Source organism: Eschrichtius robustus, chromosome 12 (assembly GCF_028021215.1).
Source record: "Eschrichtius robustus isolate mEscRob2 chromosome 12, mEscRob2.pri, whole genome shotgun sequence".
NCBI classification, from domain to species: domain Eukaryota; kingdom Metazoa; phylum Chordata; class Mammalia; order Artiodactyla; family Eschrichtiidae; genus Eschrichtius; species Eschrichtius robustus.
The window spans coordinates 87,069,646-87,088,152 of record NC_090835.1 but is presented as its reverse complement, the minus strand read 5'-3'; the positions used below and the strand labels follow the sequence as shown (position 1 = coordinate 87,088,152).

Here is an 18,507-nt window from a genome sequence, read left to right as displayed (position 1 = left end):
TTATTTTATACAGCCGTTTAATTTCTGTACTTTGGTAAGGAAACAAATTTGACCTTACCTCTCAAAGTTCATGAGAAACCAATTTACAAAACAAGGTAACAGTCAAAATTACATTATGTGTACATCCCCTTCAGTACATTATGTGTACTGAACAGCTAATCTGTGAGCTTCTAGGAGGAGTCACAAGAAGCTACTAAGGAAGTGAGTACTGAAATCTAATCCAGTTGTTCTTTCCAGGGTACACATTAGGAGTTTAAAAAAAGACACTGAAGCCAGGATCCCACTCCCTAGGCCAATCAGTCACTGGGGGTGGGGTCTTGGCAACAGAATTTTATAAAGTTCCTGAAGTGATTCCACTATGTAACTGGGGTTAAATAACACAGGTTTAAGCTGTAGTAGAGGATCTATGTAGTTGTGATAAACCTCTAGAATGTTAAAACATACTAGGAGAGAAAATAATAGGAAGGTTTAATACTTGTACTGAATTAAGCCATTATATATTACTGAATTATTAATTTGAGGGTACTTTACAATTCTTTTTATTAGGAACTGGTTACTTAAAGAACTTAAATGTGTTAGAACAGGAGCATGATAGATCTCCAGTCTAGTTACTGAAACATAAATGCTTTCTATTGGCAAAACATGCATAAATGCATACATTCTAGATGCAATATAGCAAAATGCTGATGTACAATAATCCTATTCAAGAATATATTGTGAATATACAAAACCGAATATAAAACTCCAAACGACCTTTGAAATGACCTACTCCAAATCCCTCATTTCACAGAGGAAACTGAAGCTTAAAATGGCTGAATTTGCCAATGTCACTAAGTTGCTTAACAACGTAATTGGCTTACTTCAGCCCAATGTACTTTCCATTCCACAGCATGACAGTGACAAGTAAAAATATTTTTGGCAGTTTCTCAATCCACCCTGATTCTTCTGTACTTAAAAGGACAAACTAGAGTAAATGCATCCCCTATGTTTACGATGTTCCTAGAAGAGTCATATGCCAGGGTGCAGTCTCTGATGTTTGTTGAGAGCAGAACGATATCTGAAAGCCTTTCCACAATCATTACATCCAAAGGGCTTCTCTCCTGAATGAATTCTCTGATGCTGAATGAGGTAAGTGCTCTGGCTGAAAGTCTTCCTGCATTCATTACAGTTGTAAGGTTTCTCTCCAGTATGAGTATTCTGATGTTCAGTCAGATGAGTGCTCCGGCTAAAGGATTTGTCACATTCATTGCATTTATAGGGTTTCTCTCCAGTGTGAATTCGTTGATGCTGAGCCAGATGGGAGCTCTGGCTAAAGGCCTTTTCACACTTATTACACTGGTAGGGTTTTTCTTCTGTGTGAGTTTTCTGATGTTGAGCCAGAGATGAACAATGTCGAAAGGCTTTGCCACACTTGGCACACTCATAAGGCTTTGCTCCTGTGTGAATTCTCTTATGTTGCGTAAGGTGTATGTTCTGGTTGAAGGCTCGCCCACATTCATTACACTTGTAAGGTCTTTCTCCAGTATGTATTTTCCTATGCTGAATAAGGGATGAGCCATAACTGAAGGTTTTCCCACATTCGTGACACTGATAGGGTTTCTCACCAGTATGAATTCTTTCATGTTTAGCAAGAGATGAACTCCGAATAAAGGCTTTCCCACATTCCTTACATTCATAAGCTTTCTCTTGGGTATGAGTCTTCTGATGTTGATTAAGGTTTGAGAGATAACTGAAAGCCTTTCCACACTCATTGCATTCAAAGGGCTTTTCTCTGGTGTGAATTCTCCGATGCTGAGTAAGGGATGAGCAATAACTGAAGGCCTTTCCACATTCATTGCATTTGTAAGGTTTTTCTCCAGTATGAATTTTTAGATGTTGAGCAAGGGATGACCAGTAACTAAAGGATTTCCCACATTCAGCACAATCATAAGGTTTCTCCCCAGTATGTGTTTTCTGATGTTGAGTGAGGTTTGAGTGCTGACTGAAGGCTTTTCCACATTCATTGCATTCATATGGTTTTTCACCAGTATGTATCATATGATGACGTATAAATGTTGAGGGTCCATTGAAAGCCTTCCCACATTCATTACATTTATAGGTTTTCTCTCCAGTATGAATTTTTTGATGTTGAGTAAGGTGTGTGCTCCTGGTAAAGGTTTTATCACATTCGTCACATTTAAAAGGTTTTTCTCCTGTATGAATTTTCTGATGTTCCATAAAGTGGCCTCTCTGGCTAAAGGCTTTTCCACACTCATTACAAGTATATGGTTTCTCACCAGTGTGAATTCTCTGATGCTGAACAAGATGGGTCCTCTGACTAAAGGCTTTCCCACATTCATCACACTTATAGGGTTTTTCTCCAGTGTGAATTCTTTGATGTTGAGTAAGAGAAGGACCCTCAATGAAGCCTTTTCCACACTGATCACATTTATATGGTTTATCTCCAGTATGAATTCTTTGATGGTTTATAAGGTTTTCACTCCGGCTGAAGGCTTTTTCACATTCATTACATTTGTAGGGTTTCTCTCCAGTATGTGTTCTCTGATGGCGAATAAGAGCTGAACAATAACTAAAAGCTTTCCCACATTCATTGCACTTACAAGATTTCTCTTTTTTAACCGGCTTTAAATTCTGTTTGACATTTGTTTTAGTAGAGGTCTCTTCTGGAGACACTTCTTTTTGTGTTAAAAGGTCTGAACTCACATTGATGCTTTTTTCAAAGTCATTATTTACATGGTCTTTCTTCAAAGTAGGTATTGTCTTGTCAGTTATTTTTGTTTCCCTCGGCAGGGCCTGTTCATTTGTCTGTTGCCTCTCTGAACTGCCTTCAGATTCCCAAGTTTCTAAGACGTTGGAACTCCAAGGATCATCCCTTTTGTGCTTTTCTACTATTGCCTCTGGAGATGGCTCTTCTTCAGAAATGTCCAGCTCTGAGACTGATACGCTATTTTCTGGTCTTGTCTCCCAGTCTGAAAGAAAAAGAAAATGTCAGTATTCTCTGAATTGAGGGAAAAAAAACAAACACACAACAAAAGTGTTATTGTGGGAATGACCTAATGAAACCAAAAATAAAGCCCTCAGCAAATTCTGAGGATTTTCAAACACAGCCCTATTATTTGGGGAGAAATTTGGAAAGAGCTAAGGAGAATGAGAAATAAAATATGAGAGTAGCAAGAGAATGTCTAATTCAATTTCATAGATAATCTCTAAGAACCAGTAAGGGAACTCCATTTAAGTTGATAGTAAATTTAGAAAGTGACCACAGAGATAGATAAGAGGAGACAGAGATGGACTGAATCTAAAGGAGGCAGTCTGAACTGGGATTCCTTGCCAGTGAACAGCAACAAGAAGTCTAAGAACCATGATTTCAAGACAGGATAAACACAAGACATGACTATGGCTCCATGGTTTTTAGCCTAGAAAACTGACAAAATAGTCATATCACTGCTAAAATTAGAAAGTTGTAAATAGTGGAGGAAATAATTTAGGTGGAGGAAGATAACGAGTTCAACACTAGGCATTTTGAGAATTAGGAAGAGAAATGGAGGACTAGACTATAATGGTGTTTGTGGGGGTGGAAGATGCCAAAAGTAGCAGGATAACTAAAATGTTCAAATATAGGATAGAAAATATCAGCTCAAAAGAAGAAGGAAAAGAATAGCTAAAGCCATAAGAATGTACGTGAAAAAAAAGCAGCGATGGGGGAAGATCCTTGAGGGTGTTTAGGGTAATGGGATGAATAAAATATGCTAATGAAAGAAAGCAGTTTTTCAGCAAGCAAACAAAAGAATATAAGAAACACAGAACCAAAGATGTTAAAAAAAAAAAAAAAAGAAAGAAACAAAGAACCAGAAAAGTACATAATCAGGACATAGAGTTACACTACTCTACTGTCTACTATGGTATAGTTTGTCTTGTGCCAAGACAAGAAAGATGACAGGGTAGTCAATGCTGGCAGATTCAGTAAAGAAAAAAAGGCTCTGTTTAAAACAGCATTTCTTGGACTTCCCTGGTGGCGCAGTGGTTAAGAATCCGCCTGCCAATGCAGGGGACACGGGTTCTAGCCCTGGTCTGGGAAGATCCCACAGGCCGTGAAGCAACTAAGCCCATGCGCCACAACTGCTGAGCCCACGTGCCACAACTACTGAGCCTGTGCTCTAGAACCCACGAGCCACAACTACTGAGCCCGTGTGCCACAACTACTGAGGCCCACGTGCCTAGAGCCTGTGCTCCACAACAAGAGAAGCCACCACAATGAGAAGCCTGTGCACCACAACGAAGAGTAGCCCCCGCTCACCGCAACTAGAGAAAGCCCGTGTGCAGCAGTGGAGACCCAACGCAGCCAACTTAATAAATAAATTAGTTAATTAAAAATAAAATAAAATAAAACAGCATTTCTTTGGTTCCACTGGTAACGGGAAGGTACAGCAGACCCCCAGAGAACCCTGAATCTCCTGTGCTGCCAGCCCAGTCACTGTCACCACCATTATCACTGCAAACATGAGAAGCAAGGCAGGGACCTAGAGCTGCCTACCATCCCCTCCATAGCTGGTACCATAGGAAATGGTACAGCATGCATCAGCATGCAGAAGTGCAGGCAGCTTCACAACAGCAGTGCTTCTCCAGCAGGGACAAGATGATTAATGTAACACAAGTTTTGGGGAACAGCCAATCAGTATAAGAAATGGATATGTTTTCATCAACAAAAATGACACTAAGGATATACTTGTACAGCAGACAGCCATAAAAAATAGCTCCTGGGAAGTACTTCACAGGGAAAAGGATATGGAGACCATGGAGTCAGATGCTGTTAAAGGCAAAAAGAGTGTGGGAGTGACTGATCTCTAGCTCAAGTTGGAGTTCCAGTTGAAAGCAATAAACATGCAACAGACTGTGACCAATATCATCCACATCGTCATATTGTCTACGCACTAACCAAAAGAGTTACCAGAATATCAGAGGTGGGGTAATGAATGAAGGATTGGAGAAAATTCCAGAAGGCCAGACTGAACAGCACCATTCCTACTGCAGGAAGCAATTCTCACTTTACTATATGCAAAGTCGAAGGGCACTGACCACAATATTTCGACACCCCTGTGCATGGAGAGATAATAGAAGGTGCTGACATCCAGGTTGCAAAAGAACAATGTAGACCGGTAAGACAGAATATATATCAGAATACAATCACGATTCTGCAGGGGCCAAGTCACCAAGACAGCCTAGAGAAGAGGATAGGAAAATGATGCAGACAAGGCCCAGGGCCAGTGGCCACCTCAGTGTAACTTTCCAAAAGTTGACAAACTGTAAGCACAAGTTAACAAAGTTCTTATTTTTAAAAAATTAGTTTTCTAAATTGTGTTCCATGAAACCATCTATTTTTTTTTTTTGGCCGCACCGCACAGCATGTGGGATCTTAGTTCCCCGACCAGGGATCGAATCCACGCCCCTTGCATTGGAAGGGAGGAGTTTTAACCACTGGACTCAAGGGAAGTCCCATGAAACCATCTTTTAAAAGAAAGATTTTAAAGGTGCAGTATAAAAAAAACCGGAATCACAGTTAGGAGGACAGGGGAGAGAAATGTTACATTCTATGCACCCTGTTGGAAATTTATAATTCCCAACTACAAATTAAAAAAAAAAAAAATTCTGAGTGGTCCTCCAGTAAGAAACCTGCTAAATTTTAGCTAATCCAGTACTTGCCAAATTTGAACATGGCATGCATTGTCTCTCCCCATAAAAAGGACCCCCTACTCCTACCTCATTAAATCTGGAGATATATTCCTTACCTAGAGTGACTAAGTTTGTACATTTTTTCAGGGTCAGATCTTTGAAGAAGTCTCTCTGTGCAGTTTGGGAATTGATGGTTTACAAGAAAGTTATTCAAAATTTCAAGGGCAGTCCAATAAAGTGATACGATCAGAAGCTACACAATGAGATTAAGACAGGAACAGGTGATGAAGAAATGACGGCTACAGGTATGGAACTCACTTTTGCACAGTTTGGTTGGGAAAGCAAGAAGGCAGACTGGATGGTGGCCAGAAAGATTAACAGTGTTGAGTAAAAGTATTTGGAATTTAGATTACCTATTTCTGTTTGAAGGTACTGGGGGTGGAGGCTGTAGATCCAAAAAGAAAAGGGTGAAAAGGGTAATAATTTCACCCTTCACTGTAAGGGTGAAAAGTGGGGTAATAATTATGAGACCAGGGCCCCAAAGGAGGCTGGGAAAGGAGGAATCCAGATTCCATGTCAAGAAGTTGCCTTTAGAAAAAAGCAAGAAGGGTAATAACTCCTTTGAAAGGAGTACAAAAATAGAATACATGTTGAGACATTTAGTGTTTTGACAAAGCATAAGAGAGTCCAGATGCCTTCCCATTCTCCACAGGAGACACTTTAAAGAGAAGCAAGTACATCTACATTTCAGACGTAAAATCCTCTCATCAGGCTGGTGGTTAGTGTCAATAACACTCATCTGCCGGGTATCCATTACTTACCTCCAAGGGCACCTACTGGAATGCTGGGCTCCACAGTCCATGGCTCTGTCCCTTGCTCTAACTGGGAAATCACATCAGGTTTGGAAACTTGGAGTCCTGCTCATAGGGGTAAAAAAAAGTTACCTGTCTGCACTGAGAGAAAAGTGCTGTATCAGAGTTCAGTCTCATCACTTTGTCTTTAGAGGAAAGGATACGTGGACAAATCAGATGGAGTAAAGCATATAAAGCACATATAGCTTCCATGTTATACATTCCCAGATGTGGTATAACTTGGGAACTGATCTGGGTTCAGAAAAATTATTAGTTTGTCCTTCTACTTGCTAGAGAGGAGAAACCTTTTCAGAGCCTTTCAAAGTTTAGGAATCTTTGGTTCCTTAATGGCAGAACTCACCTAAGCACAAGAGCACCCTCCTCCTCCACACCCCCAGATATTAATGCAGAGAAGTCATCTTTACCTATAGAGACCAGATGTGTATAATTTTCCAATGTCACATCCCTGAATAAATCTCTCTGTACAGGATCCAGCTGTTTCCATTCTTCCTGGGTAAAGTCCACTATCACATCCTTGAAGGTCACTGATTCCTGAAATACCAAACATATTTCTGCTTAGCCATAAAGGATTTACCTCGGAAAAGGGTAAAGTTAGCAATACTGACAGAAGTAAGGCAAGCTCTGGGCTATCTGAAAAAATGATTTTGATATTTCCTCCTTTGTAAAATGATATAAAAACAAAACGTGACTCATAGGATTATTGCAAGAATTAAATAAGCAATGTTCAATATTAAATGCTTAATTTAAGGTCTAGCATATAACAAGTGCTCAGTCAATGTTGGCCACTGTTATCTTCATAATCATCATCATCATGATCTCTGTGTTCCAAGATATATCAAGTATTAAGAGTATACCTACTAACATTAATAATATGCTTTACTACCTGTAAGTGCAAGAACAGCCAAAAATGTTTTTGAAAGAATTTGAGGAGGAGACTTACCCTACCACATTTCAAAATATACTAAGTAACATACCAAAATATACCGAAAGATAAAGATAAATTAAAACAGAGTGGTCTAGTATGGAATAAAACTCAATGAAAAACAGAGAACCCCAAAATATAGCCATGTTTATAAGAACTAAATGGGATTAAGCAACTTTCAAATTAGTTTTAAAAAGCTGGATTATTCACTAAATGGTGCCATAACAAATGACTGTCTATTTGAGAAAATAAATTAAGGTGAGTTCCCTACTTCACAGCATACACAAAAATATCTGCTGGATTAGAGACTGAATTGTAAAGAAAAAGCAAAAATAAAATAGAATAAAAGACAGAAAAATGGTTTTATAAGCTTGATATGTGGAAGGCAAAAATTATAAGACAGAGACTGACAGATAAAACCACATAAAAATGTAAAACTTCTGTAGAAACCATAAATAAAATGCAATATTCTGAGTTGCTACAAATAATTAGCAGAAAAGATGAAAGATGAACAACCTACAACAGTAACCAAAAAAGGCCGACAACCCAAACAGGCAATTCACCCAAACCATTGTTAACAAACCATGAAAAGATGTTCCACTCCAAGAAAAACATAATAAAACAATGAGATACCAGATTAGCGAACACTGCTTAAAGTGCTCATGTGTATTACGGTGGGAACAGGGCCCTAATGCAATCTATCAGGGGGCACTCTGCCAGGATCTATCAAAACTTTAAAAGCATATGTCATTCAATCCAGATTTATAGCTTGTAGGAATTTATTCTTTAGAAACACTTCAGGGTGCAAAGACATATGTAAAAATTTCCTTGCAACATTGTGAGGGGAAAAAAAGCAAACTTAAATGTCTATTAATAGGATAGTGGTTAAAGAATTCATGGTACATCCATACTAAAGCAGCTTATGCAGACATTTTAAAAATAAAGTGTCTCTATATGTACTGATTAGGAAATATATATCATATTAAAAATAGCATACATGGTATTATCCCATTTTTATTTTTATGAATAGGAAAGTTTTTATGTAAATGCACAGAGAAAAAGCTAAAAGAATACACTACCGAATATTATCAGTACGACTGTTTAGTCGGACTCTGAGGCAATGCAGGGGAACTTCCTACTTTTTCTTTATTTATTATGCATTTGAAACTGGGCAAGTGAGTTAATTTTGTTTCAAAATAGATAAATAAATTATTGGGACTTCTACTTCTAACCACGACAGAGCTACTGGACTAGCTCTCCCAGTGTAAACAACTGTAAAACTCAACAATATAACTGAAACAAGTGCTTTCGTATTTTGAACAGCAGTCAGAACAGAACTGTGATCCCTGAGAGAAGGGAGACAATCACATGAGCCCCACAGACCCTTCAGTTTCCTGCCTGGAGGCAGAAACTGAGCAAGACACAGTGGTCTCACTGAACTAAGGAAACAAAGGTGGCAGCTCAGGACTACAGAGGCAGGGAATTTGCAGGATAGATGCTAGAGAGAAGGGAGATACACAGAGGAGGAGCTCCAAAACTCTGGTGTAAATACTGTCTCCACAGGCCGTATCAAGTTACCAATGTGACATAACTGAACCCAGAGTTGAGAAGACATACGCACAATCAGTTCCCACAAACAGTTCCAGCGCACTTTAGGAGCAGCACAAGTTTAGCCTGTGAAGAAAGAGTTAAAGCAGCAAGTCCGGCTTGCCCAATCCTTGCTAATCTCCAGGGACACTTGGATCCATGTTTCTGAACCTTAAACAAGCTCTGAAAACTAATGTTTATATAGTCACTGATTGACGATGTTATTGTGTGCCTGGAGCACTGGGACAGGATGTACCAGACTGTCAGCATTGTTTAAAGTATACATGAAGATTTACGATGCACATGTGGTGCCTAGTTTGAGGTCTGCACCATGGCTGGTCAACAGCAAGTACACGCTGATGTGATCAGCTCCCTTTAAGAACTCTGGACTGTGAGACTCAAGAAGACTTCCCTGGGTAGAGACATTTCTCTGTCTCTGTGGACAACAGCTCTAGAGAAAGTACATCTGTGTGATCATCACAGAAGGAGGACTTGGAAGCCTGCACCTGATTTCTTTGGATTCTTATAAATATCTTTTTCCTTCTGATGTGTTTTGTATCCTTTGTTGTAATGATCTCTATCTCTGAGTTATGTTGCTGGGTTGGGTGGGTCATCCTAGCAAATCACTGAACTAAAGTATAGTCACAGACCCCATGAAACACAGTCCTAGAATAAGGCTACACTAGGTCAGCCCTAACAAAGCTTACAGTTCAAAACCAAACCTCAAAAGGATCAAGCTGTGGCCAAGATGGGATTAACAAGGACTGGATTTACCCTCCTGCATTAAAATAACCAACAAATTCCAGACAAAACATATGAAACAACAGTTTCCAAGGCACTGAATCTCAGATAACAAAGAACAGTGATCCCCAAGAATCAGGAAACAAATGAAGTGAGCCCTACAACTGCTCCAGCTTACTGCCTTGAGAGTGTCCAGGCAGGGGTGCAGGGAAGGGGAACCCAGGAGCTACCCAGCAGACTCCTTGAACTGAAGAGGTAATGCTGAGAGTTTGGGGAAGTCAAGGTGACTAGAGTTCACACAGAGTACTGTAGGGAAGGGAGCTACAGAGGAAAGAAGCAAGAACTGCAGAAACTCTCCTAACCCCTCCAGACCACATACATTTTTGTTAAGTCTCTGTTTTCCATGGTACTCATTTCACCTTTTTAATATTTAGCAGTCATTTGGTCTATTCAGGTAAAGTATCAAGTTTTGTACTTCTTCTGCTCTCTCATCACTGGCACATGGCAAGACGTAAGCAAGAAGTTAAGTGGTGAATATATTAGTTAAGCTGGAGAGGCAGAGCTAAGAAAAAAGTGGTTGGCAGATGGGAGCCCAGAATGAATTGCCAACATTGGTTTTCAGCTAAATATAACCCACAGCAAAAGAATACACAATCCCACTCTAACGACTGAAATGACATTTCAGGAAATCCCAACTTACCTGAAAACTAGCTGATGGGAGTGAAGTACATCCCCCTTGGAGAAGGGCAGACTCTGGAGAAGACAGATCTAGGGGAGAAAAAAGAAACCACAATGAATCCTGTCCAAGTTAGCTGTTCCCAGCAATCCACAAAATCCACTTATTTTTCTATATGAAAACAGCAGGAACTATTTCTGCCATTTGAGAAGCCATTTCCTTCTCAAAATCCAATAAAAGAAGCAACGTAACTGCTGACTAGGACCTTCGTACTCTCATGGGTAGGCTTAGGAATTAAAGTATTACTTTAAGATTCACAATTTTGCCCCTAGATACTTACAGCCACATGGATCATACAACTCAATCTACATTCCTCATTAAGTGAGGCAAAATATTTCTGCTGCCTTCTCTGCTACATATAAAATATGAATTAATAATCAGGTTACTTTCCAAAAGTCTTCCCATGCCCTTTGAAACGTTGCTATTAATATAAATTACATATCACAACGACATATACTTATCTATATTACCTACCTACCAGAGTGTCTAAACTTAAATACACATGGTCAATACTAACTACTGGCAAGAATACAGAGAGATTAGAACTTTTGTACATTGCTGTGGAGGTAAACATTTACCAATCATTTAGAAAAACTGTTTGGCAGTATATACCAAAGCTATATGTACACCTGCCCTATGACTCAGCAATCCCACTCCTGTGCATATATCCAGAGAAATGAGGGGTTATGTCTACCAAAAGACTTGTACAAGACTGTTCACAGCAGGTTTATTTATAATATGCCCAGATTAGAAACAATCCAAACGTCTTTCAGCAGAATGGATAAACTGTGATATATTCATACAATAGAATATTATTCCACAGTGTTAAAAGAATGAGCTCTTGCTTTACCTAACAACACGGATGTATCTCATAAACAATATTGAGCAAAATAAGCCAAACACAAAAGAATGCATACTGGGACTTCCCTGGTGGCGCAGTGGTTAAGAATCCACCTGCCAATGCAGGGGAGACGGGTTCGAGCCCTGGTCCTGGAAGATCCCACATGCCGCGGAGCAACTAAGCCCGTGCACCACAACTACTGAGCCTGTGCTCTAGAGCCCGCGAGCCACAACTATTGAGCCCATGTGCCACAGCTACTGAAGCCCACGCACCTAGAGCCCATGCTCCACAACAAGAGAAGCCACCGCAATGAGAAGCCCGTGCACTGGAACGAAGAGTAGCCTCTGCTTGTTGTAACTAAAGAAAGCCCATGCGCAGCGATGAAGACCCAACGAGCCAAAAATAAATAAATTAATTAATTTTTTTAAAAAAGAATGCATACTGTATGAGTACATTTATAGGCATGCCTCGTTTTATTCTGCTTCACTTTATTTGCACTTCACAGATACTGTGTTTTTTTTACAAATTGAAGGCTTGTGGCAACCCTATGTCGAGCAAGGCTATCAGCACCATTTTTCCAACAGCATTTGCTCACTTCATGTCTCTGTGTCACATTTCGGTAATTCTCGCAATATTTCAAACTTTTTATTATTACTATATTTGTTATGGTGATCTATAATCAGTAATTTTTGATGCTACTACTATAAATTGCTGAAGGCTCAGATGATGTTTAGCGTTTTTTAGCAATAACATATAGTTTTAGATTAAGGTATATACATTTTTTTTTTACACGTAGTGCTATTGCACAATTAATAGACTACAGTATAGTGTAAACATACCTTTTATATGCGCTGGGAAACCAAGAAATTCATGAGATTCAGTTTATTTCAATATTTGATTTACTGCAGTGGTTGGAACTGAACCCACAATATCTCTGAGGTGTGCCTGTATATTAAGTACAAAAACTTAGAATAGTGGTTACCTCTGGAGGGTTACTGACTGGGCAGGCACACAAGAGAGACCTCTGGGGCATTAGAAACATTCCATATCTTAGTGTGGGTAGTGGTTACACTGGTATATAATATATAAAAATTAATCAACTGGTACGCTTAAGATCTGTGCACTTAATGTAGTAACTTATACATCAATAAACAAAACAGAAACCAACTTTGCTCTTGGAGGAATCTATTCAGAGTAATGCTTGACGGGAAAGTCCGATTCTCAGAAAGTAGAGGAAGCAATAAAAGGAACTATTATTCCAGACTTAATTTGACCAGTAATGGAAAACTGTCTTGTAAAAGAAATCTTGAGAAGAAAATGAAGATGTTAGTTGGAGGAAAGTTGAGGAAATGTTGTACATAGGCAGATATGTACCCAAGACTTTAGGAAAACAGAATAAAGAGAAATGTCTTAGGTAAGATGATTTTGATTCCAAGTAACAGAAACCAACAAAACCAACAACAGTAACAGCTATAGAAGCCAACTAAGTGCCTGGCAATAGTAAATGTTCAGTAAGTGTTACAAATATTACCATGACTATAAGGGACAGAGGCTCATGAAAGTTAATCCTAACTATACAATTGTGAAAAATTCCAAAAAGAAAAAAAAGGCAAAGCCTTAAAATGAAACCATTTGGGCTGATTTAATTTTGAGGAAGTTAGAATTAAAAAGAATATTTATGAAAGATATAAGGGGCAAAGAGCTGAGAAGGGGAGAAGTGATGTCATCAACACGGTGGAATAAGAATTTTCTACCATCTTCCCCACAAAGAACACTGATTTAGACAATCATCCATGGATGAGAGTGTCTTTGTGGAAGTCCAGGAGTCTAGCACAGAAGTTCCAGCACACCACTGGAACAACAACAAAAAATCCAAGATGGATGCATTGAAGAGGGTAAGAGGAACAGTTTCATTTTACCAGTGTCACCCCCAAGGAGGTACAGCTCAGTGCCAAGAAGGCCTTCTTGGCCTGTGATTTCTCTCACGGGAAAAAGTGAAAGCATGTGAGTGCCCAGGTTCCCCAGCAGTATAGGACACCACCAAAGATACCCACTTCTTTCTCACCTCATCCAGAATACTGAGGTGTCCTAAGAGAATGAGGGGAAGAGAGCAGCTGGGAGAACAGCAGTCGGGGCACTTGGAGGGCATATCAAAGGAACATGGATCCTACTAACCACTTCACAGACTCCATCAGGAAGCCTGCCAAAGAGCCACTGTGGATGCTTCACTTGTGGATTCTCCCAACTGCAATGCTCCATGCACCTCTCCTATACACCCTCCCCACAACCTATGGCCAGCTCTCTGTGCACACCCTAATGGTGGCAAGAGGAGCTTTTATAGATAGCTATGAACACACACAGAAAGCCAGCCTGACTCTGCATGATTTGGAGAAAGCCAGCCTGACTCTGCATGATTTGGAGAAAGCAACCAAAGCAACCTGAGCATTCAGCACCACCAAGGAAAAGCAAAGGTGAAGCTGTTAGCACCCAGCCTGGCTTTGCAGGACTGAGAAGGCATACAAGCTTAAGAATCCCCCTCAAGAGGGAACAAAAAGCATGGAGCAGATGTATGCATAGAAGATCTGAGAAAGCCTCAGAATCCCTAACAGAACTGCTGATGGAGGGTATTTCTCTCCCAAAGCCAATCAGTAAAGACAAGAGGAAGTGATTTCATCAGTGGTGTTTCTATACACTAAAAAGGAAATATCTGCAAAAGAAATAAAGAAAATAATCCCATTTAGAACAGCATCAAAAACAATAAAAAACTTAGAAATAAATTTCACCAAGGAGATGAAAGATCTGTGGAATGAAAACTATAAGTCATTGATGAAAGAATTTGAAGAAGGCACAAATAAATGGAAAGACATCCTGTGTTCATGGATGAGAAGAATTTCTATTGTTAAACTGCCCATACTACTCAAAGTCATCTATAGATTAAATGTAATCCCTATCAAAATTCCAATGGCATTTTTCACAGAAATAGAAAAAAAATTCTAAAATTTGTATGGAATCGAAAAAGACCCCCAAAAGCCAAAGCAATCCTGACAAAGAAAAACAAAGCTGGAGGCATCACACTTCCTGGTTTCAAACTATATTATAAAGCTACAGCAATCAAAACAATATGGTACTGTCATAAAATAGACACAGATACCAATGGAACAGAATTGAGAGCCCAGAAACAAAGTCTCCTATATATGATCAGCTAATATTTGACAAGGGACCAAAAATACTTAATGGGGAAAGGACAGTCTCTTCAACAAATGGTGGTGGGAAAACTGGATAATCACATACAAAAGAAGGAAACAGAATCCCTATCTTACACCAATCATGAAAATTAACTTGAAATGGATTAAAGATTTAAACAAGACCTAAAACTGTAAAACTCCTAGAAAACAGGAGGAAAAAGCTACTTGACATCGGTCTTGGCAATGATCTTTTCAATATGACACCAAAAAACACAAGCAACAAAAGGAAAAAGCAACAAGTGGGACTACATCAAACGAAAAACCTTCTGCACAGCTAAAGAAAGCATCAACAGAATGAAAAGATAAGCTATGGAATGGGAGAAAATATTTGCAAATCATATATCTGATAAGAGGTTAATATCCAAAGTATATAAGGGACTCATACAACTCAACGGCATAAAAACAAATAATCCAGTTTAAAAATGGGCAGAGAACCTGAATAGATATTTTTCCAAGGAAGACATACAAATGGCCAGTGTATATGAAAAGGTCCTTGATATCACTAATCATCAGGGAAATGCAAATCAAAACCACAATGAGATATCACCTCAGACCTGTTAGAATGAATATTATCAAAAAGACAAGAGATAAGTGTTGGTGAGCATGTGGAGAAAAAGGAACCTTTGTCCACTGTTGGTGGGAACGTAAATTGGTATAGCCAATATGGAAATATAAACATATACCACATTTTCTTTATCCATTCATCCACTGATGGACACTTAGGTTACTTTCATGTCTTGGCTCTTGTAAATAATGCTGCAATGAACATGGGGGTGCAGATATCTGAGATAGTGATTTCATTTCCTTTGGATACATACCCAGAAGTGGGATTGCTGAATCATATGGTAGTTCTAGTTTCAATTTCTTAAGGAATCTCCATATTGTTTTTTATAGTGGGTAAACCAATTTACATTCCCACAAACAGTGGGAATGTACACACACATACACATATATAATGCAATATTATTCAGCCATAAAACAGAAGGAAATCCTGTCATTTGGGATAACATGGATGGACTCTGAAGGCATTGTGCTAAGTGAAATAAGAAAGAGGAAGACAAATACTGCATGATCTCATATGTGGAATCTAAAAAGTCTGAACACAGAAACAAAGAGTAGACTGAGGGTTTTCAGGGGCTGGAGGGCGGGGGAAATGGGGAGATTTTGGATAAAGGTTACAAACTTTAAGTTACAAATAAGTTCTGGAGATCTAATGTACAGCATGGTAATTATTGTTAACAATACGGTATTATACACTTGGAAGTTGCTATGAGAATAAATCTTAAACATTCTCATCACATGCACACTGCACCAAATATGGGTGGTGACCAATGTGGTTAACTAACCTTACTGTGGTAATCATTTTGCAATATATAGGTGGGTCAAATCATAACACTGGACAACTTAAACTTATACAATGTCAGGGTCAATTATATCTCAATAAGGTGGAAAAAACTTTTCTCAGCAATATTTTGTAGCTTTCAGTGTAGAGATTTTGCATATTTTTGTTGGTATATATTCTTGTTTCATATTTTGGATGCTATTATAAATGGAATTATTATTTTTATTACAATTTCCAATTGTTCATTGGTGATAGAATGAAACACAGTTGATTCTTCCATCAAACTTTTTGTTTTGAGATAATTGTAGATACACATGCAGTTGTGAGAAATAAAACAGAGATTCTTTGTACCTTTAGAAAAAAAGAGCTGAGGACAAATATAAGGTATAGTTCAAACCTAAATAAATAATATAAATAATGTTAAGAATTTCTAATGATATTAAACAAATCCGAGAAAAAGAACTGTATGATAGCAGCTAGGTTAAACCAAACTTGACTGCATAGCCATACCTACAGAATGTAAAGACAATGACAATACAGAAAGAAGTCTACAGTGACATATCACAGGGCTCTGTCCTTACCCTGACCTGTTGAATGACATGTAGGAAGAAAGAGAAGGAATATTCATTAAATATGCTAGTGACATACAGTTGGAAAGCACAGTTAAAACACTGAATAACCAAGTTAATATCAATTATTAATTATTCTTACAAGCTGGAACACTTGGCCAAAAAATTTGAACAATCATAATAAATGTGAAGTCCTGACATTAAGGATAAAAAACAAGTCTATTATACAAGGATGACATAAATCTAGTTCATGGCAGTTTATGTAAAAAAGATCTAGGACTAACAGCATAATATCGCTGATTTTTTAAAAAGCAAATACAATCTGATACTAAACAGCAGAAATATCCAAATCAAAAGAAATAGTATGTCACACTTTAAGGTACTTTTCAAAGTACATCTAAATGACTGTTTAGTTTTAGGCAATGCATTTTAAGAAGCATGCTGTCATGCAGTAGAGTTTTTAGAGAAGAGGTCTAGATATATCGCATGGAGACCCATCAAAGGAACTGAGGCTATTTTGCTTTGAGAAGAAAAAGAATTTGTGAGTAGGGGTTGTAACAGCTGAATTCACATATCTGAAGGGCAGCAATGTTAAAGAGAGAGCAGTCTCTTGCTTTTGGGGACTAAGAACTAAGATCAACACAGAAGTTACAGGGAAAGGCACTTCTGCCTCATATAAGGAACTAAAAAAAGAAAACACCAACAAGGGAATAGTCTGCACCCAAAATGGAGCTTAATGCCATAATTGTTCAGGCATAGGCTTAACAGATGGTCATCCGCCAGGGATATTTCAGAACTGATTCTTGCATTGAAGAGATGATTACCAAGATTTTTTCTGACTGTAAAATTATCATTCTAATTTTTAATAAATAGAAATCATGTGAGGATCACAGACATTCTGAATCATTACTCCTTTTCATTCCCCAATCCCAAAGCCAAGCAGAATTAGCTCTTCCTCCAAGTCTCTCTCTATAATGTAAATAAGAATCTCTCCCTATGATGTAATTGTTTCTTTTCTTTATCCTCATATATATAAGGTTCCCTCCTTCCACTTCTTCCAGCTCTGTCAAGTATTTAATCTTCATGTCATGACTGTTCTTTTGCCCCCATTATCCCACTCTCCCCCAAGTCGTCCCCACTACCTTCCATCTCAGGTGCTCATCCCGTTCCTCTTGGAATCTGGACACCAGGGTTTCCCAAGCAGCGTCCCTCCAGTGGGGTCCTCTCTCTGGAGCCCAGATGTCCGGCACGAGTCTGTGCCCTTACACACAGTGAAGCTGGCTGCCCTAAAAGACACAAGATGGGGTCAGCGGCAACCGTCACACAATCACACCTCAAGAGTTTTGCACAGTGGCCAAGAGGTCCTTGGAAAAGAGAAGTGCCCGGAGAGAGCAGTAAAGAGGCATGTGGCACTCCCGCTGAACAAAAACAGAATGGAGATCGAGTACGCAGGTTCGGCCCCAGATTCCAAAAAACCCCTGGCGCCTACCCTAGAATCTGGGCAGAGGCGCCCACCTGCTCGGACGGTTACCTCGGTGCACACTTGTGGGCTTACACCCCCGCGGGCTCAAGAAGACACACCTGTTGCGGAGCGGAAAAGCTGGAAGGTGGACAAACAGGGCGGGGCTCGGCTCGCGTTCTTCCTCCTAGGCCGGAACAAAAGAACAAAGCCCTCCCAGGGATCGGGGTGGAATAGTCCCACACTAAAGGAGGAGAGGGGAGCCCCCTTCGAGGACTCCCCAGCTCCCTCTCGCAGAGGCCGCTTCAAGCGGAGAGAGAGTGGGGTGACGTCACGCGGCCAGAGGGGCTGGCGGTTGCCATAGTGATATCTGGGCTTCCCTCCCGCTAGAGCGATTTTCGCCCTCTGATCCCGGGTCCAGAAGCTCTGGGACAATCACCAAACCTAGTGAAGGGAGCCGAAGCAGCTGGACTTTCCCACTCGCCAAGCTCTTTTCACGCCTACAGCCGGCTTCAACGGCCAC

The 18,507-nt window shown here is 39.5% G+C and overlaps 1 protein-coding gene across 2 annotated transcripts; it reads right to left on the bottom strand.

Moving 5' to 3' along the window:
• ZNF184 (zinc finger protein 184) lies at positions 1 to 18,507 on the bottom strand. Of its 2 annotated transcripts, XM_068557024.1 has the most exons (7): positions 18,429 to 18,505; positions 18,107 to 18,171; positions 17,668 to 17,811; positions 10,493 to 10,560; positions 6,947 to 7,073; positions 6,492 to 6,587; positions 1 to 2,969 (listed from the first exon to the last, which is right to left on the bottom strand). In XM_068557024.1, the coding sequence occupies exons 3-7, from the start codon at positions 17,672 to 17,674 to the stop codon at positions 1,009 to 1,011; spliced, it is 2,259 nt and encodes a 752-aa protein (XP_068413125.1). In that variant the 5' UTR covers positions 17,675 to 17,811; positions 18,107 to 18,171; positions 18,429 to 18,505; the 3' UTR covers positions 1 to 1,008. The 2 variants fall into 2 exon arrangements, with proteins under 2 accessions (XP_068413125.1, XP_068413124.1); XM_068557023.1 differs by having other exon boundaries at positions 18,107 to 18,507.

What these genes read in the sequence shown, in the direction of transcription:
- ZNF184 (XM_068557023.1), bottom strand. An exon ending in TCCCATCAGCTAGTTTTCAG is followed by an intron (nt 7,074 to 10,492) that starts GTAAGTTGGGAT and finishes TTGGTATTTCAG; the next exon opens with GAATCAGTGACCTTCAAGGA. An exon ending in TACACATCTGGTCTCTATAG is followed by an intron (nt 6,588 to 6,946) that starts GTAAAGATGACT and finishes CCCTATGAGCAG; the next exon opens with GACTCCAAGTTTCCAAACCT.